Source organism: Purpureocillium lilacinum (genome assembly GCF_023168085.1).
Source record: "Purpureocillium lilacinum CBS 284.36 DNA, scaffold_2, whole genome shotgun sequence".
NCBI classification, from domain to species: Eukaryota; Fungi; Ascomycota; class Sordariomycetes; order Hypocreales; family Ophiocordycipitaceae; genus Purpureocillium; species Purpureocillium lilacinum.
In genome coordinates, this window is record NW_027072112.1 from 609,676 (window position 1) to 628,879 (window position 19,204).

The 19,204-nt window shown below is 54.4% G+C and overlaps 3 protein-coding genes across 3 annotated transcripts; 2 read left to right on the plus strand and 1 right to left on the minus strand.

The window, feature by feature from the left end:
- Positions 1 to 441: 441 nt before the first annotated feature.
- Positions 442 to 4,308, minus strand: PLICBS_002001 (nonribosomal peptide synthase; the record flags this gene model as incomplete). Its single annotated transcript, XM_065599937.1, has 2 exons — positions 442 to 4,170; positions 4,303 to 4,308. 2 exons carry the CDS (start codon positions 4,306 to 4,308, stop codon positions 442 to 444), a joined length of 3,735 nt encoding a protein of 1,244 aa, XP_065456009.1.
- An 8,293-nt stretch (positions 4,309 to 12,601) lies between these two features.
- PLICBS_002002 (uncharacterized protein) lies at positions 12,602 to 14,518 on the plus strand (the record flags this gene model as incomplete). Its single annotated transcript, XM_018321620.2, has 1 exon — positions 12,602 to 14,518. The coding sequence occupies one exon, from the start codon at positions 12,602 to 12,604 to the stop codon at positions 14,516 to 14,518; it is 1,917 nt and encodes a 638-aa protein (XP_018179099.2).
- Positions 14,519 to 17,650: 3,132 nt separating this feature from the next.
- Positions 17,651 to 19,204, plus strand: PLICBS_002003 (uncharacterized protein; the record flags this gene model as incomplete). The annotated part of the gene is made up of 1 exon (XM_018321621.2): positions 17,651 to 19,204. One exon carries the CDS (start codon positions 17,651 to 17,653, stop codon positions 19,202 to 19,204), a length of 1,554 nt encoding a protein of 517 aa, XP_018179100.2.

Here is a 19,204-nt window from a genome sequence, read left to right on the forward strand (position 1 = left end):
TGGGTGAGGCACGGGACGGTAGGGGAAGTTTCCCGGGCTGGACCATGGGGAGGATACCGTGTCTCAGGCGCAATCACCGACACAGATGTGTGTGCGAACGCTGGGCAAGCAAAATTGACGTGAACGGCGAGACTGGAGATATCTCGGCGGAGAGTGAGAGGATGGAGAGCTGAGGCAAGCTAGCTTGAGCCGTCGGCCGCCTTGTGTGTTTGGGATGCTTTGCGGAAATTGACCTTCTCTGCTATTCTGTCGCTCGCTAAGAGATCTGAAGCTACGAAATACGACACGTGCCATGTTCACTAAAAGTCGTCGACGCACTGAAAGGAAGCATAATCCTCGCCAGCTCCATGTCACAACGCCGACATCCGTTAACGATATCCGTATACAATCTCCTAGTATCCAGCGATATTTCACATCTAACCGTGCTTTGCGGCCTCCATGTCAAGCCAGAACTTCGGCCACAGGCGGGCCTTCCAACACCATCGAAGGTCGGGAAAGGACCTCAGCTGGCATCGAGCCGCTGCACTCCGATGTCACGGCCGGCACATCGCCACCAAGCCTTGACAACCAGTCTACCATTTCATCCAGCAACCCAGAGCAGTCAACCAGGTTACATGCCGCAGTCGGCACAGAAAGGTCCAGCATGTACTTCTCACCACCTTCATGGGGTGTCACATCCAGACGCAGCGGCTCCGGAGGATCGGGCCTGTCCAGCTGCAAGGCGTCAAGATGCACCTCGTTACCAGCAATACTCGTTCTGGGATCTTGCATTCCCTGGTAGTAGAACACGCAGCCGTACGACGTGTCGAGGGGCCAGCTGGTGCAATGCTTCACAATGTCGGCCAGGCCCGTGGTCTCGTGCGGGATGGATGCTGTGAATTGCTCTTGAAGCGCCGTGAGCACGCTCGTCGCGTCGCTTGAGCGGGCAAGTCTGATGCGGGCAGGAACAAGGTTTAAGCAAGGGCCAATAACGCTCTCAGGATCTTGCTCGCTGCATGGAAGAGCTCGTCCCGATACAGCGCGGCCGATTACAACGTCGTCGCACCTTGCCTGCGTGGCCATTGCCGCCCCCAGCGCAGCCGCAAAGACGGTGGCGGTGGTGATGCTGCTGGGAATGCGTCTGAGGGTTACTTCCTTGGAGAGACGGACACGAATTTCGGGCGTCGGCGCGGCACGCGGGCAGTCTCTGTTGAGGGCAAGCGGCGGAGGACTGCCTTCCAGCACTGAAGACCAATGTGCCAAAGCCTCCTCGCTCCGAGACGGGGCATTTCCGAGGTACTCCGCGAACTTGCCAATGTCAGGCAGGGACCGCTCCTCGTAGAGTGCGCCGATCACCTGTGCCAAGCGTGCCGAACTGATGCCATCGTAGCAAGCATGGGACATGCCCAAGATCAGGCGCGCCTCTCCCGTCTCTGTGCTTTGGACAATGAAGCACCTGACGAAAGGAGACCCAAGGGAGACGGCTTCGGCGAGATCCTGCTGGCAGACGTCTGCGCATGCAGCATCGATCGAACCCGAGGTTTGCGTCACGGTAACTGGCGCCTCGAGGTGATTGAGGAATACCTGGACATATCCGTCTCCGTGCTGCGCAAAGACGCTCCTGAAGACGTCTAGCTTCTGGAACAATTGCTCGCACACTCGTCGCAACTGCGTCACGTCTGCGCGCGACCGAAACGCGAGAGCGAAATAATTCCACTCAGTCCGCGGCATGGCCAAGGTGCATCTGATAGCGTATTCTTGGAACTCAGTCACCGGCAGGATGTCCGTTATAGAGTGCACCTCGATTGACAAGGCCTTGGAAACCTCGGCGGGCGTCGGGACAGCATCAAGAGCTGCAGTGACTGCAGGCGCAGAACTGGCGGGCACAGTCCTGCCTAGTGCCTCGGTTGACTCCTCTAGCTGTCGGGCCATGTCCTCGAGGCGCGGGTGCCGGAATATCGCCAGGACAGTTAGATGTAGCTGGAACTTGCGCGCAACCCCCACCAAGTGTATGGCCGCCAGGGAGTCGCCGCCCAGATCAAAGAAGCTGTCCGACCGCCCAATCACGTCCGGCGTGATGCCCAGTGTTTCGGCCCATGAACTTGCCAGAAGCCTCTCATTCTCCGATTTAAGCTCACCAGCAGCCGACCTGTTTTGCATCTCCTCTGCTTTTGTCGCGGCTCCGATGGCGCGGAGGGCCTTCCGATGAATCTTCCCGGACGCCGTGAGAGGGAACTGCTCCACGCGAATGAATGAAGATGGGACCATGTACTTTGGCAGAGATTGAGCAAGCTGGGCCGACAGGTCTTTGAACAAGGCAGGAGACAGTTGGTGGGGCTCGGCGCCTGAAGCCGAAACGTCTTCGGCCGTGCAGATGAAGAGTGCCAGGCTCTGAGCTTTCATGTCGGTCGTGCCGCGATATGTGTCAATGACCTCGGCGACGACGCTGAAAGAGGGTCCCAAGATCTTTCGACTATGGGTCTCGACTTCTCCCAGCTCCACGCGCTGCCCACGGAGCTTGACTTGGGCATCTTTGCGACCCATGAAGACGAGTCGCCCTCGAGAATCGGTCTTGACGAGGTCGCCGGTACGATAGAGTCGTCCCTGACGCCCTGGAACTGACCCGCCGTTCCCCCTGGACAGCCATGCGGGATTGTTGATCAGTGCCTTTTCATTTTGCTCAGGCGCATTGAGATAACCCCGGCCGACAAGCGGCCCCTCCAGCACGAGTTCGCCCTCACCGCCGACGGGGGCTAGCGTATCTGGCTGAACGGTGCTGACTATCCAGCTGTTGACGCCGTACGAAAGGCCCATGGTCACCGAGTCGAAGAAGTCCTCGCCGTACGTAGCGACCGTGGCTGTTGGCGTGCACTCACACGGCCCGTACACGTTGAGCACCTTTACTTCTCGAGGCCATCTTGTAACGTCGTCCATGCAAAGGGCCTCCCCGATCAAGCTCACGGTCTCCACGCTGGGAACAGTGGCTGGGTCGACCGCCCTGGCGACTGACGGCGTGAGCTGCAAAAAGGTTGCCTCGAAGCGGTTGATGGCTCCAGTCATGTCATTCAGACACTCCGCGTCCGAGGGTATGCATATGCAGCCGCCGAAGTAGAGCGCCTGCACGAAGTGCTCCCAGCAAACATCAAAGGCATATGAGGGTAGATCGATTACGCGAGTCTGCTGGGTGATCCCCAGCGCCTTGTTCTGGTGGAACAGCGCGCTGCAGCAGTTTGCATGGGTCATGGCCGCTCCTTTTGGCGCGCCAGTGCTTCCAGATGTGAATACGATGTAGGCTGCATCTTCTGGTCGGAGCTCGGGGACCCATGAGCTATCGTTGACGGCCGCACTGGACGCTGGCAATGAATATATCGACTCACAGTCGATAACAAGGGCACGAATGCCAAGCTGTTGAACCACAGCCCCAGTACTGCTGGATGTTAGGATCACCCGCGCGCCAACTTGCTCCACGATTTGCGTCAGGCGCTCTTGCGGCTGCGACGGATCCATCAAAACGATGGTGCCTCCGGACATTAGAACCGCGAGCATTGCCACGGGGACCCAAAGCGACTTCGCAGAGCAGATGGGGAGTGCAATCTCTGGTCCAGCGCCGTGATCAACGACGAGCGTGTAAGCCAACCTTCGGGCTCGGGAATAGAGCTCCCCGTAGGAGAGCTCGCCATCCCAGGCGCGTACGGCGGTAGCATCGGATTGCTCGGCGATGCGATCAGCCAGCATGATGCCCAGATGCATGTTCCATTCCCGGGGTACGTCCACGTTTGTTGTCCAGATGGTGTCCCGATCTTCCCTCGTGGTCATGTCGATGCTCGCGAGAGCCATGTCATCAGACTCTCCGTGTATGCAAAGCTGTCGGACCACATGCTCAAACAGGCTAGCCACGCGCTGCGCCTGCGTCGGGTCAAGGACTCGCGTGTCGTAGCTCACGTTCGCAACAAATCCTCCTCCTTGGGCCGGGTGATCGTCGTCTATGGCGCACTCAATCGTCAACGCAGTGGCGTCACCCTCTTCGACATCGTCGCCTAGTTGCAAACCAATCATTCCGTCTTCTGAAGATGCGCTCCGTGGCGGTTGGACGACTAGGAGAGACTGGAATTGAGTGGCCAGCTCTGCGTCTGGCCCGAGACGGCAGATGCGACCAAGGCCGTACTGCTCAACCGGGATCATATCCGCAGCCTGCGACTGAACTCGCCGTAGCAAGCTGAGAGGGCTTTCTTTCCAGTCGATCAATACTCTGATGGGGACTGTTGCGATGGTCGGGCCAGCGATAGCTTCAATCCCGGCAACGGGTCCCTGTCGCCCCATTACAGTCATGCCAAAGAGGGTATCGTCGCAATTGGTGTAAAGAGACATCACAGTTGCCCAACCTGCTTTGAGCACTGTAGTAGGCGTGATGCTTCGAGGCCACTGAACTCCGCTTACGTGGTGTTTGAGGTAAGCATCCGTCGTCGGTTGGTACCGCCTGCTCGGGAGGCAGGGAAACTCGCGTGCACTAAGACCAGACAAGTACTGTGCCCAGAATCTTTTGGCTTCTCCCTCATCCAGATCCCGCACGAGATAGTTGACAAAGATGTTGTAAGGCAATAGCGTTTCATGAGTTGTTCCGTTCGAGTAGACGGATTCGACGGCCTTCAGAATGCGCAAGACACTCCCTCTGTCGTATATGGCGTGATGAATCGTGAGTAGAAGTGAGGGGCTCCATTGGTCACCCTTTGTGACTCTGACGATACAAAAGCGTATCAGTGGCTGGCCTAGTCCCATTGCCATTTCTTGGACGGCATCGATGTTGTCATACTCGTGCCAAGATAGCGGCTCGTCAAGCATGACCTGCAAGAGGCCTCGCCCGGCCATGTCAATAATTCGAGTCCGTAGGATCGGCGTCGTGGCCGCGACCGTGCTCCACGCCCTCTTTAGGCGTTCCACTTCAACGTTGGGGGGAAGTTCAATAAGACCTCGAGACACAAAATCTCCAGGGCGCTGCAGGGTACGTGACATCATGCTCTCCTGCAGCGGCGAACAAGGGTAAGCGTCTTCGACCGCCTTTGGGCTGACGTGACATGCCGCTGCAAGTTGCCCTCTGTCGATTCCCGGGTCCAGTAGAGTGAATGGCGGTATAGTTGCTGGTGAAACCGTGCGGTCGGCGTCCCGTCTCGCAATGGCGGCCATCTCTGCCAGAATTGGCGTTTTGAGAACCTCCGCCACGGTAACAGAATAACCTTCTGTTCTCGCTGCGGCCACAAACTTCATCGCAGTAAGTGAGTCTCCGCCAAGGAACAGGAAAGAGCTACCTTTCCCAATGGACGTCACTGGAACGCGAATGGTGCTGGCCCAGAGACGTCGAAACACTTCTTCCACCTCGGTGAGAGCACCATCTCTTCCCTCATCCTCGCTCATTGTTGCATGATAGAATGAGTCAGTGACAAACTGTCGCGGGTCCGCCTTTTGTGCCAACCGCTGCAAGGCATGTCGATCCGGCCCCCCATGTTCAGACACCGGGATCTGCTTCACCGGCAGGTAGTGGCTAGGTGTAAGATGGCGAGGGAAACGATTTGCCATGTCCCTGCACATAACAGAAACCCGGTCTCTCAAGTCTGTCGTTGAGTCCACGCAAAGAAAAGCGACGATGCGCTTTGACAATTCTGGCAGCTCAACGATCTCGACCACCACATCAGAGATCCCTCGACCCATGCAGCTTCGTAGGTGAAGCTCAACCTCATCGATCGGGGGAGTGTGAGTTGGCACTTTGTCTGCGCACGTGCCCACCCATGAATCTGTTGTTGTGCGCATCATGAGATCAGAGACAGAGGATGCCTTGTCCTCGGAGCAAAGGAGGGTCAAGATCCGCTCCATCTGGCTTAGCATCTCACGAACCTGACCGGAAGTAATCACTTCCTCATCAAAACTTGCCCGAATGTCGAGTCCGCCGGTCAAGTTGAGCGAGCATTCCAACATGAGAGCGTACGTGTTGAAAGCCATTATGTCTTCGCTGCCTCGGCCAAGGCTCAGGTAGTCAGTGTCTGCGTCCGTTGTGGGTGGCTGAACGACTAAAAAGGTACGAAATTGGCATGCCATCTCAGCCTCGAGACTCAGCCTTCGAATGTTCCTAATCCCAAAGTGAGTGAACGGGATTGCTTCAGCAGCCTGAGTTTGTATCCGTCGAAGGAACTCGCCGACGGGCGTCGCTTGCTCCGCCTTAATCCGCACAGGGATCGTCGCGATCGTAGGGCCACCCACGCTTTCAATGCCCGTCATGGGGACCTGTCTGCCCAGAGCAGTAGCCCCGAAAACGACATCATCTGATCCGGAGTGCGTAGACAGAATCATGGCCCACGCTGCATGGATGAGGGTGGTTGGTGTCACCCCTGTGGCTCGCACCCAGGGGATTGCAGGAATGCAGCTGTGACGTACATTTCTGGGTGATGGTCGGTAAGTTGGGGTAGGATACGCGGGAAATAACCTTAGGTCAACGCTATTCAGGCGATTGAGCCAGTAGTCCGCGGACTTTGTGCGGTCGCTTCGCTCCAGGTACTGGATGAACAGCCCGTACGGGAGGAGGTTGGCTTGATCAATGCCGGCGTAGTCATCTCGAACAGCTTTCATCAAAAGATCCAGAAACCAGCCATCGTATATCGCATGGTGCATAATGAGAACAAGGCAACGCTGCGCCGGTGAGGTGCGGTCGTCTTCGTCGATGTCATGCTCTACAGTAGCCAGCCGGAACAGGGGGTCCCCTAGTCCCACGACCCTAGCCTTCTCGCCGTCCAGACACTCATCCAAGGCAGAATATCGCGATACAGGGATAGAACCGCGGATCACTGATTGAATCAGATCATGACTGTCGTGGCCGGTTGTGACTCGAGTATGGGTTATGCACGTGCGAAGGATTGGGATGCCTTGTGCCAGCCTCTGTAACGTTGAGAGAAGCTTTGCCATGTCGATCTCTGCTGGCAATCGCAAAACCTCATATGTGACGAAATCTCGCGGCTGCAGCGCTGAAAGAGCCATCATTTCCTCCTGGACTGGAGAACACGGATATGCATCCTCAACATCGGTGGCGGAGCACATAGCGGCTTGCGAGATGGCTGCTCGCAAGCTGTCGATATCAGTCTCGGTCTCGCACAGCAGCGAAAATGGAGCCATTTCCGCCCGTGTCTTTTTGTCTGACGACGGAGGTTCTCGCTTGCCAATGTGGCACGCAAGGTCAGCCAGCCGCGGGAAACGAAACACGTCGGCGACCGTGAATTCTGCGAGCGCGTTCTGCCGGGACAAAGCCACAAGCCGGATAGCTGCCAGAGAATCTCCTTTTGCGAAAAAGTTGTCCTCGGGACCGACTAAAGATTCATCGGTATCCAACGTTGCAGCCCACTGCTTCCTGAGCATGAGCTCGTGAGTTGTCAGAGGCTGCTGTGTTCCGTTTTGCTCGTGGCTCGGCGAACTCTGATGCGCTGGCAGCAACTTGTCTTGCGAGGCCAAGGCGAGCTGCCGTAGTGTTTTGCGATCGGTTTTTCCAGACGCGGTCATGGGAATGACCTGGACGGGAAAATACGCAGAAGGTATCATGTACTTGGGCAGATGGTCGGTAAGCGCCGAGGTCGCGTGCCTGATCAAGTCTTGGAGCCGTCCATTCGTTGTGGTCGGATCTGCTTCAGTGCCGACGAAGGCGATCAACTGCGTTGCACCAGAGGGCCATTTCACGGCTTCTACCACGGGCCGGGTATCCAGCAGCCAATACTGTCCGAGCCAGTGTTCTATCTCGCCAACTTCGACCCTTTGTCCATTGATCTTGATTTGAGTGTCGGCTCTGCCGATGAAGGAGATGGAGCCGTCGACGTTATAGCGAGCAAGATCCCTGGTGCGGAAGAGCCTAGCTTGAGGGGCGTGCGCGACGCCGGCCAGGTAACCAGCTGGAGGAGGGAGGCACAAGGCCTCTTGGGTCTTGACTTCGTCGCCGAGATATCCTTGGCCAATCAGTGGCCCCTCAATAAGGAGTTCGCCGACCGCGCCGATGGGAGCTAGTCTGCCGATATCATTGACGTCTGCTAGCCAGAGTGCAGCGCCCAAACCACGCCCAATGCTCTCGGTCTCTCGTGCACTGGTAACATTGGTATTGGCGGCACACATGATGGTGCATTCTGTGGGCCCGTAGGCATTGACGACACGGACTCCGGCTGTCACCCACGGCGTGAGAACACTTTCATTGAGTTTCTCCCCTGTCAGAATGAGGGTTCGCAGATTCGGTAGAGCTTCCGGGTCCAGGACCTGGGATAAGGAGGGTGTGAGTTGAGCCAGGGTGATTTGCATTTCTTGACAAGTCTCCTGAAGCCTATTTATGCGATCTGTGTCTGAGCAAACGCAGAGACAGCCCCCAGAAAGCAGCGTGTAAAATGTGTTGAAGACGTAGGCGTCGAAACTGTACGACGAAGAGTCCAGGACCCGTGAATTCGCGAAGCCGAGAGCTCGGGCTTGGTGTGTGGCCGCGGAGCATAAGTTTGCATGGGAGATTTTCACACCCTTAGGGACTCCGGTGCTGCCAGATGTGAACACGGTATATAGGGTGTTTGCCGGTGAGAGACACGATTGTCGGTTTGTAACGGAGCTCAAGTCAGGATCTTCCGGCAGAAAGGTATCATCAACGACCAAAACATTTTGCGTGAGTGATTTCGCGATCGCCGCAGTGCTCGGCCTGGTCAAAACCACTGTAGCTTCGAGCTGATCCATAATGCTTTTCAGGCGCTCGATGGGCTGGTGCGGATCTAGTAGGACGAATATAGAGCCAGTCTTGGCTATCGCCAATATCGTGATCGTCGTCCATATTGTCTTGTGGAAGCACAGAGGGACGACTTTCCCAGCAACTGCGACCCCGTCTGCTATTAGCTTTGCAGCCAAGTTTGTTGACTTCTCGTCCAGTTCGGCGTACGAGAGGCTTCCATCCCAAGCATCGATTGCAACGCGTTGTGGGTGTGACATGACACTCTGTGAGAAGAGACCGTGAAGGAGGCTGTCGACGGTTCTCGGAAGGGAGGCGTTCCAAATCCAAATTTGCTCCTTGTCCTCGTCGCACAGAGGGTTGAGGTCAATGAGGCGCTTGGCCGAGCGTGTGTGGGAGCAGTAGGTAGTATCAAAGGAGCAAAGCTGACGGACCAAGTGCGCAAACTGAGAGATTATTCGATGGGAGCATGTTCCATCGAAGTCTTGGCTGCTTGAGTGAAGTGATATCCTTAGGGTGCGGGAGCCAACTGGCAAGCATTCGACGACCAGGTAGTACCGCCCCCATTGCTGCCGTTCGGCTTCTGTCCATTCATGTCCGAAATCGCCCTTGTCTAGAACAACAAGGGCCGTCTCAGATGCTCGTACCCCAGGGACGAGTACGTCGCCAAAAGGATCCACTGAAGTAGTAGCATCCTGTTCGACGACCATTTCGCCAGTCCGAGACCGAATTGACTTCAGGCACTCCAGAACAGTTGACTGCCAATCAATCTGTAGACGAACAGGGCAAGGTCTGGCGAGCTTTGTCGTATCAGGCTCGTTGGCAGCCGACGAAGAATTGATACCAAAAATGACATCTGTCGAATTAGTGTATATGGCCACGAGTAGTGCCCAGGCGGCCTGTAGCTTCACAGGCAGGTCGGCGCACTCATCATGACATTGACCGAGTTGTATGTCATGGATGTCCCGTACCAAAGGTTGTTGAGCCACACCAGGCCCTGAACTGTCTTGGGTCGCCAAGTGATTGTCGCTCTTTAGGCCTGCGAAATCAGGTGCCATCATAGTTGCTTGTTTCGCTTCGACAGCCATTTTCTTGACGGGTATGTGGAGACGAGAAGCTGGCAGCAGTCCGCGACCGATCCAGGGTACGACGGAGAGAGTATCGCACACAAAAGCGCGCAAGATTTCGATTGCGTCTACACGCAGTATGTTGAACAACATCTTCCTCCGAAGCTTCAGGAAGTTTTTTCACCAGCATCTTCAAGGTCTATGTGAAGATGCATCGAACAGTCGAAGAGAAATCATGTGCAGCTCAGCTCTTTGTGTGTTTGGTGCCTCGACACATGGAATGCGTAGCGGCCAAACGGGCATTTCGTCGGCGAATTGATTTTGTTGGCTGGTGGCGTCGGGAGCTTGTATTTCCTGGAGTATGGAATTGGTCCGCGCCTTGTTCCACTCTGCAGAGTCACCCACAGGAACCACTGCAGCGTCCAAAGGGCCGCTGAGCACAGTACTTCCGCCCTGCAAAAATACGTGGATGCCATTTGGGGCCTGTGCATGTAAGTCAGAACTCAGTACTCAGCAGCCGAAAGAACACCGGCGGTATTGTACTACTGACCGCTAGACTCCAATTCCATGAGGCACCAGCCTGCGTTCAATTCGAGGGGAAAGGTCTGCTTAGCGCATGTCTTGCACTCCACGCCTGATCATGTTGCTGAATTAACTAACTAAACTGTTCACCTCCTATACAGTACAGTACAGGAAGTACACAACAAAACCAACAGAAATTGAATACCGACTACGTCAAAATACAGTACATCGCGTATCCTCTCAGAGCACTTAGGTCAAAGGGATTGCAATTTGTCAAAAGTATCGCGTTGTGAGGGTATAATTAAAGCTTTGCCCTAATCCTTCGACGTACTCCACGTCCAGGTCGCCGTATCATATCTCTGTGAGGCACACTGGCATCAAGACCGAATGGCTTGAGGTCGAGGGCCGTTTCCTTCACCACCTCGAAGCCCAAGCTGTGGTACAGTGGCCATCCCATTTCAGACGCTTGCATCACTGATATAATCCCTCTCTCATCCGCCACTTGCAAAGCATGCTCCAGCAGCATGCTAAGAGCGCCACGGCGCCAGTAAGCTGGGAGGGTCATCCCGACCTCGAACACCTGATATGGCTCGTTGGGGAAATGCTCTTGTCGGAAGCGAGCTGCAAGGCGGTTCAATTCTCGTCCGACTGCCGTTCCGGAAAAGGCGCTGACGCCTTGGTCATCGCTTTTCTTTTCGTCATGATTGGTGGCAGCAACGGAACGCATCTCAGGCGCGTCCTCTCTGCAGGCATCATGCCCGTTGTCTTGCGTCCCCCTCACTTCATCCCTGCCGCTGCCTGTAACAATTCTCCACACGAGGAAAGAGACAATGCCGCGGTGTTTGTCGGAGTCCGCCGGAATGTCTGTGTCGATGAGCTTGTAGAAATACGTGTTGTCCTGGGCGCGCCGGCGATAGCCAGCGAGAACGATTGCCTCAATGCTCTTGAGGTATTCTTCGTCTGAATTCTCACCAGTCGGAATGTTGGCAAGTTTCTTCCGGACCACCGTCAGCGGGTTCAGAGGACTTTGCACCACAGCCGCGTGCTCGATGGCGACAATGATCGGGATGTCATCCTCAACCATGGGGGAAATAATGAGAGGCATATTCGGCAATTGTGATCCGAAACTTGTCACTTACGCGTGAACCTGTCCGGAACAAGCCAGGGCTATTGCTCGTCATATACCCGCGAGGGATCATTGCGGATGTCTAATGACACGAGGTGGCCACTTACGGGCCTACTAGTCAAGACGTTTTTGTTGGTCTTCAAGCTACTCGTAACTTCTGCTGTATGGTCAGTACTGTACAGTACAGTACAGTACAGTATTGTTTATCGATCGCATTGGATCCTTGATGTGTGTTGTTGTTTCTCCGAATGACACTACCGATTAGTACCGAATATTGGTGACCACGCAGCGCATCTGACCCTGCATTGACTTGCCAATTCCGGTATGCTTGCGGGGCCACCTCCCGACTGGGTGCGGATCATCGTGTGGTCTTTGTGTCCACAGTCACGCTGGTTGGTTTCCGGAGAGGGGGCACTGGTCGCGGTCAATTCTGGAAGACTTCTAGGATCTAGACCAATACCATCACGTGGTTGCTGAAAGCAGGGTATATGATGGCATGATTCACCACGCTCGACAACAACAACATCTCTTCCGTACACTTCTACTTCATAGACAACAGCAGTCATCTTTGTGGCATCATCAACGCTTCGTCGGTGCGTCAAACACGATGGCTACCTTCAACTTGAGCCACTTCGAAATGGCTCGCCAGCTTTGGCAAAATGTCCAGGCTGTCAAACCCGGACAGAAGGTCATCGTTACAGGACGAGATCTAGACGTCTCAACTGTCGTGGCCGTCTCGAGGTCAGATCACCCCCCAGCTTATAGAGCCCCTTTCAGCTAACCTATGTGGTAGGGGCAAATGCCAGCCATGCCTGACCGAGGATGAGACCACGCTCAGACGTATAAGAGAGAGTGTGAGACAGCTGTCTGACTATCTCAGCAAAGGCAACACTGTATACGGTGAGTGCAGAGCATAAGCCTTGTCGCCAGCAACGACTAAATGGAACAACAGGTGTTACGACTGGGTTTGGTGGCAGCGCCGATTCACGAACCAATGAGACGTCCAAGTTACAAGTCGCCCTTCTCCAACTTACACAGGCCGGCGTTCTCCTCGAGTCCGACAAAACAGGCTCTGCGAAGTCCCCCGAGTATCACACGGAGACGAACTCCCATCCTGCATCTTGGGTTCGCGCTACGATGTTGGTCAGGTGCAACGCGACTGCCCGTGGCCATTCTGCCGTTACCATGGGCGTCCTACAGGCGATACTTAGGCTTCTTCGACATGACATCACACCAATCATACCACTCAGAGGTACAGTATCCGCCTCTGGAGATCTTATGCCGTTGTCATATATTGCCGGGGCTATAGAGGGTAACCCAGACGTTGCCGTACGCCGATACCGTGGATCCGAGGTTTGCGTCGAAAGTGCCAGCGAAGCATTGGCTCGAGAGAATATCCCCAAGATAATCTTTGGCCCGAAGGAAGCCCTGGGATTGGTCAACGGTACAGCTCCATCTGCAGCTGTGGCGGCGCTCATCATGTACGATGCACATCATCTCGCTGTTTTGTCGCAGGCTGTCACGGCTATCGCAGTTGACGCCCTGAATGGCAACTCGGAGAGTTTCCATCCATTTATCGCGCAAGTCAGACCCCATGCTGGCCAAATTGAGGCAGCCAAGAATATTCTTGGGTTCCTTCAAGGGTCCTCTTTTGCGAAAGGCATCAAAAGTCGCAAAGACTATAACCCCAGCGGCCTCGCGCAAGATCGCTACGCTCTGCGCAGCTCGCCACAGTGGATCGGTCCCCAGCTAGAGGATCTTCTCTTTGCCCACCAGCAGGTCACCACGGAGCTCAACTCCTCAGCCGACAACCCTCTCGTTGATATCGACGTCGGCGAGGTGTACTATGGCGCAAACTTCCAGGCAGCTGTTGTAACAGCTGCCATGGAGAAGACGAGGCTTACACTCCAAATGCTAGGGAGACTTCTGTTCGCGCAATCCACAGAAATGATTGACCCCAACCTCAACAATGGACTACCAACAAACTTGGCGGCTGACGACCCAAGCACGTCTTTTACCATGAAAGGCGTTGATATAAGCATGGCTGCCTATGCGTCGGAGCTGTGCTATCTCGCTAATCCCGTGAGCTCACACGTTCACACAGCAGAGATGCACAACCAGTCTATCAACTCACTGGCATTCTTGTCTGCCCGGATGACAAAGAAGGCGGTGGAGATGGTCTCCCTCATGGCGTCGACGTGTCTTTATATCGGCTGCCAGGCAATGGATTTGCGCGCAATGCAAGTCGAATTCCTCGCTGCTGCGCAAATAGCTCTCGATGCGGTAAACAAGAGACTTCTCACGGAAAGACTCGGCAAAAAGGGGGTCCGCAGGTTCAATGAGGCTTTGAGGGAGATCGTATCGACCACTTGGCGCGAAGCATCACGACTAGACGTCGCCGACCGCATCAAACGTCTAGGAGACGCAGCGTTGTTGGAACTTCTTCGCACAGTGAAGGCCGATAGCAAACCATCATCCTTGCTGTTATCCTTCGCCGAACCATGGCGCCACGACTTTGAAAGTACGGCAATGACAGTCTACGAGGACGTTCGCCGCAGCTTCTTCGCCTCTCCTACCACAGAGAAGTACATCGGAATCGTCCCTCGGTCACTTTACAGAAAGGTTAGACACGACTTGGGAGTTCCATTTCACCAAGGTCTTGTCGAACACCCAGGCACAGAGGCAAGCATCGTCCAAGGCAATACCGTACGGCCACGCAAGACCGTAGGCTCTTGGATCTCAATCATCTACGAGGCATTACTGGATGGCAGAATCTACGAGGCTCTATATGACAACTCGTACCAGGATGCGAAGGGGCTGTGTAGCGACTCCATCGGCGATTCCTTCCCCCTAAGCGACACTGGCAACGGGTTTGTAATGAACGCTGAGAGGTGTAGCTGCAATGGCACATCAGAGCCTGCTTGGAACGGGCATGAGGTGACAGCAAGCAAGAATGGACATGCGCAGATTAGAGGCAAGAAGCGGAAGCAGCCTGGGGATAGTACTTACGATGGCAGGAGGCTGGACAAGAGACCGACTCACATGCGAGGCGGCCGGTTGGATTCGGAAGAGGATACAATTGACACGGAGAGTACGGACTGAGATGAGCGTGTCTCATCACGGGCTCCTAGCTGTCTGTCTCTACCTACTACAGGAATCTAAGTCATAGCAGATTTGAATAAATTGAGGACGCATGTTTTTTCTTTAAATTTTCGGAGCACTATAAGCTATCTAAGTGAAGATGAAGGTTTGCATGACACAGACATGGAAATTTGTGACAGCTTGGCCAACGGCTTAGACCCGATCCCGTGTCTAATAAGACCGGGAACGGAACATGGCTCCTTCTTTCCAACGGCCATTAGCAGGATGAGGGAATAATGGCAAACTCAACACTATATTTTGGTAACGGGGAAGCACTTTAGGGCATATGGCATTCGATAAATGTGCAATTTCCATGTGTTACTATGTAACGAGACGCGTAATTGCTACTCTCATCCCCCTGATGGGTTCCGCATCGCTCCAAACCCTTCCAAATCCTAACATATACGTACCCACTGATATATGAACTGCCCGTGACCTGACTATTGCTTCCACTTTGCGAACAGCTTCCCCGCCATCTCATTTTGTTGAGGGTATGTTCCGATCACGTGCCCTCATTTTGCTCCCATACCGTACCAGGAGTAGGGTGAGTGGTATGATGCCCAGTGCGACAAAAGCCAGCAGGCTGTTTCCCCAACCATACCCCATGGAAGCGTACATATCCAAACCAGCGAGCGGCAAGACCGCCCCGAGCATGCTTCGTAGCAAGTTGTTAGCAGCTAGGGCCGAAGCTGAGTGATGATCGAAGGTGCGGATCAGGTAAACCTGAACCGGCATGAAGATTCCCATAATGGCGAAACCAAATACGCCAAGACCGATGAGAGGAACGAGCCAGAAGGTTTTGGCGTGAACTGACCAGCCGTACCAAAAGAGCCCGACAGGCACAAGGGCACCAGCGGGAATCAGCAGCCACAGAATAGTCTCTGGAGAACTCTTCTCGGTTTTCTCTTTCTCTTGCTTTGCAATCCGATCCAGAATGAGGCCCATCGTCAGCACCCCTAGTCATGGGCACAAGCCATGAAATCAGTCAGCCAAGCAGATACACACTCATGATGCACAGCCAACATGGTCCAAGCCAGCATTTCCTTCGTGCAGGGTTAGGACGAAAGACCTTTACATACCAGCAATAGCACCAATGCCATCACCGAGGTAAGTGAGGCCAGCCGCTCCAGGGGAGAACTGGTATCTGTCCTCAAATACCAAGGCCAATGTGGTGAAAACAAGGTATTGGACCCCATAGACTATGGCGACTTCCAAAGATAGGATGAAAACAAGTTTGGATGTGCAGAGAAACTGAAGTGGGCGCTTGAGAGCGGCATGAATTGTCTGTCGAGGGGACATGCTGCTGTGAAGTGCAGGCCTGTAGGAAGAGTCACCGGTATTCTTCCTGAGCCGCTTTGCCTTTCGCGCCAACAGGATTGGGCCGTACGTTTCCCGAAGGAAGAAAAGAGCAGGAATGGCCACCAGCCCGTACTAAAGGGCTCAAGGTATCAGCATTTATGTTGACTACCAGGCGAGTCCGAGGATCGGGAACGGGGGGCAGACGAACAAGAATGCAAATCAGCCACAAAACCCATCTCCAGCCTGCATACTCGCTCAGGTAACCGCCGACCACCGGGGCAATGAGCTGGGAACAGCTTGTTAGTCGTTTGCACACTCGAACATCTTGAATGCTAACTAGAAAGTCGCTTCTGATCTGCGCCGGAAGGCGCGTAAGACACCATTTCACTTACAGGTGCTATGAGTGAGCCTGTTGCAACTAGAGCCGTCGCCTTCCCCATAGTCTCAGGTGGCATGAGATCTCCAATGGAACCACCAAGTAAAGCTGCAGGTGTTATTCCAGCGCAGCCGGACAAAAACCGAAAGGCAATGAACATGCCTATGTTTACGCTGGAAGCGCACCCCGCCGTGAAAGCGAGGAACAGGAAATTCGAGACATTGTATATAATAGCTCTTCCGTAAAGTTCGGATAGTGGCGCAACGAGCATGGGCGCCAGTGCAAACCCAACAACATAGATAGATACAGTGAGAGAAGATAGGGCTGAGTTATGGCTCCCAAAGCCGGACAAAAGGCTAGAAAGAGCGGGTGCGATCATGGACGAGGACATACACCTTCATGAATACCCATTGGTCAACTTTGATATCCTCATAGGTAATGAGATTATCGAAGAGGGGTAAGGGGAGTTTGAGACACTTGTTAAGACGAAGACTTACGTCACGAAGTTCAGCAGGCTGATTAGCCCCAACTGACCCCATCGAGACTTTGAGGTCCAATTCCTGGGGTTCAAGGGATCGGCCACTCCATCCCAATTGACTTGATACCTATCCTCCTCAATAACGGCATTTTCATCGACTGCCACGTCTTTCACCGAATGTGTCTGAGTTGGTGGAGCCTTTTCCGTGGGCGTAATTGACAGTTGGCCACTATCTTGAGAAACGACTTGAGGCGGTGATGCAGCCATTGACACTTTCTGCTGGCGGAAACCCTAGAGAGCGAAGCAAAGAGTCCTAGATCGGAGCTCACGAGAAAATGGGCAACCTAGGCAGTACTGTACTGTACAGGAGAGTAAATTGCTTAGGCAAACATCGCGAAGAGCTCAAGACAGTTGAGCATGCGCGATAAGGATACATTCCAGCGAAGGTCAACATCTCGCAACGGACATCGGCCGGTGCAATATCCTAGGGCAATGCTCCTGCACAGTCAAATGGACACATGACTCATTTTTATGTAGCTAAAGGGGCGCAGGCCGTATGCATTGTCACTTTGTTGGTTGCGTCGTGTTGGTTGGCAACGGGTACCTGATGTAGTACGACTCGTGGCCTATCTAGGAGCAATGAAGCCGACGTGATGCGGGGTTAGCTACTATCTCACAGTGCTTGTTTCGGCCCTTCAAAGGTACAGTATGAGGGCATGATAAGTTCAGCTTCTGTTGGTCATTCATCGCTGACCGCAGAAGAGTTACGTCAGCCTCGCACAGGAAATGCAACATCCCCGACACTGAAGCGGCGTGTCCGTTGCGCAGCGTTTGAGTCACTCTAGATCCCTGGTTTTGCTGGCAATCTTTATCTACTCTCCGTCAGTCCCCTAACAAAATTGACCGAGCATATACTCGCAATCTACCCTGAAGACAGGCCATGAACGCCGCGGACCATGGCCCCGAACAAGGGGTTTCGGAAACGGCACCCCTTTTGGGGCCGGGCGCGCGACACGACGATAGCGACGAGCGACCACACACCGCCAAGAAGACCGCGAGAAACCTCCTGCTTCTGATTGCCGTTGTAATAGTGGCGGTAGACTTTGGGAGCTACCTCTCTTATGCCCCAGAGATCGAGATTTTCGAGACAATAATCTGCAAGCGGCTCCATGGTTTCGAAAAAGGGACGATTGCCGGACAAGATGGCGGATCAATTTCTGCCTGCAAATCGGATGACGTCCAAGCTGAGCTGGCACTCTTAGTAGGGTGGATGTCGTTTTGTAACCAGGTGCCGGGAATCCTCCTGGCCCTCCCGTACGGCTTCGCTGCAGACAGACTCGGCCGAAAGCCTGTCCTGCTTCTGAGCGTGATCGGCCTCATCCTGGAAGAGGCGGTTATCCGATTCATCTGCTGGAAGAGCGATATAATACCAATCCAAGCCATATGGGCTACGCCTCTCTTCCAGATTCTCGGCGGCGGCCCGCAAATTGCAACATCCATGGCCTTCACCATGATCTCGGACGTCTTTCCACTTGCGCAACGATCATCCGTCTTTTTCCTCCTCTCTGCGGCCATTCTTCTGGGCGAGATCCTTGCTACTCCACTGAGCGCTTTTGCAATGTCTTGGACACCCTGGCTTCCTTTTTTGGCAGGCGTGGTCTTCGAGATTATTGGCCTTGTGTCTGCTTTCGCCTTGTGCGAGACGATGCCAAGTCAACCAGACCGACCAGACCACGACGACGCACCGCACCAGCGGACCCAGACGCGCTCTTCCGGAGAACACAGCAAATTGTCCACTACTATAATGCAATTCTGGCCCAATTTCGGAAAGGATCGTTGGAGGCTGCAGATCGTCAGCAATATGCTTCTCGTCACAGGCTCTTTCTTCTTGGCTAGCATCGGAAGAGAAGCCCTCCAATTTGTCATTCAGTTCGCGTCTAAGAAGTTTGCGTGGACTATTGCCCAAGCCAGCCTACTTATCACGATTAAAGGCGCAATCAACCTTCTCCTGCTTCTGCTCATATTACCCCAGGTGTCATCCATGGCAAGGCGTTACGTATCGGCCTTGAAGGCGGATCTCTTTATTGTCTACGGAAGTGTGTTACTTCTGGCATCAGGGACTGCAACCATGGCTCTCGCGCAGCGCCCGGCAGTCTTCACGGCCGGTATCAGCTTCTTCGCCCTTGGATGGGGCTATTATTCTGCCCTGCGCAGTTTGGCAACAGCTCTCGTGCTCCCCAGACAGACTGGAGCTGTCAACACGGCCATCGCCTTGGCGCAAAGCTTTGGCGCAATGTTGTCTGGCCCCGTACTGGCGTTTGCTTTTCGTCGTGGCGTTGCCGTGGGTGGAATATGGGTTGGCCTGCCGTACATGGTCGCTTCACTTCTGTTCGTTGGAGCAAGCGCGCTGGTCAGCGGCATCCGCCTGCCTCAGAAAGACGAGCCAGAGCCCGAGGCCTGGTCGAATTCTGGTGCTGGCAGGTCTAGCGATTGA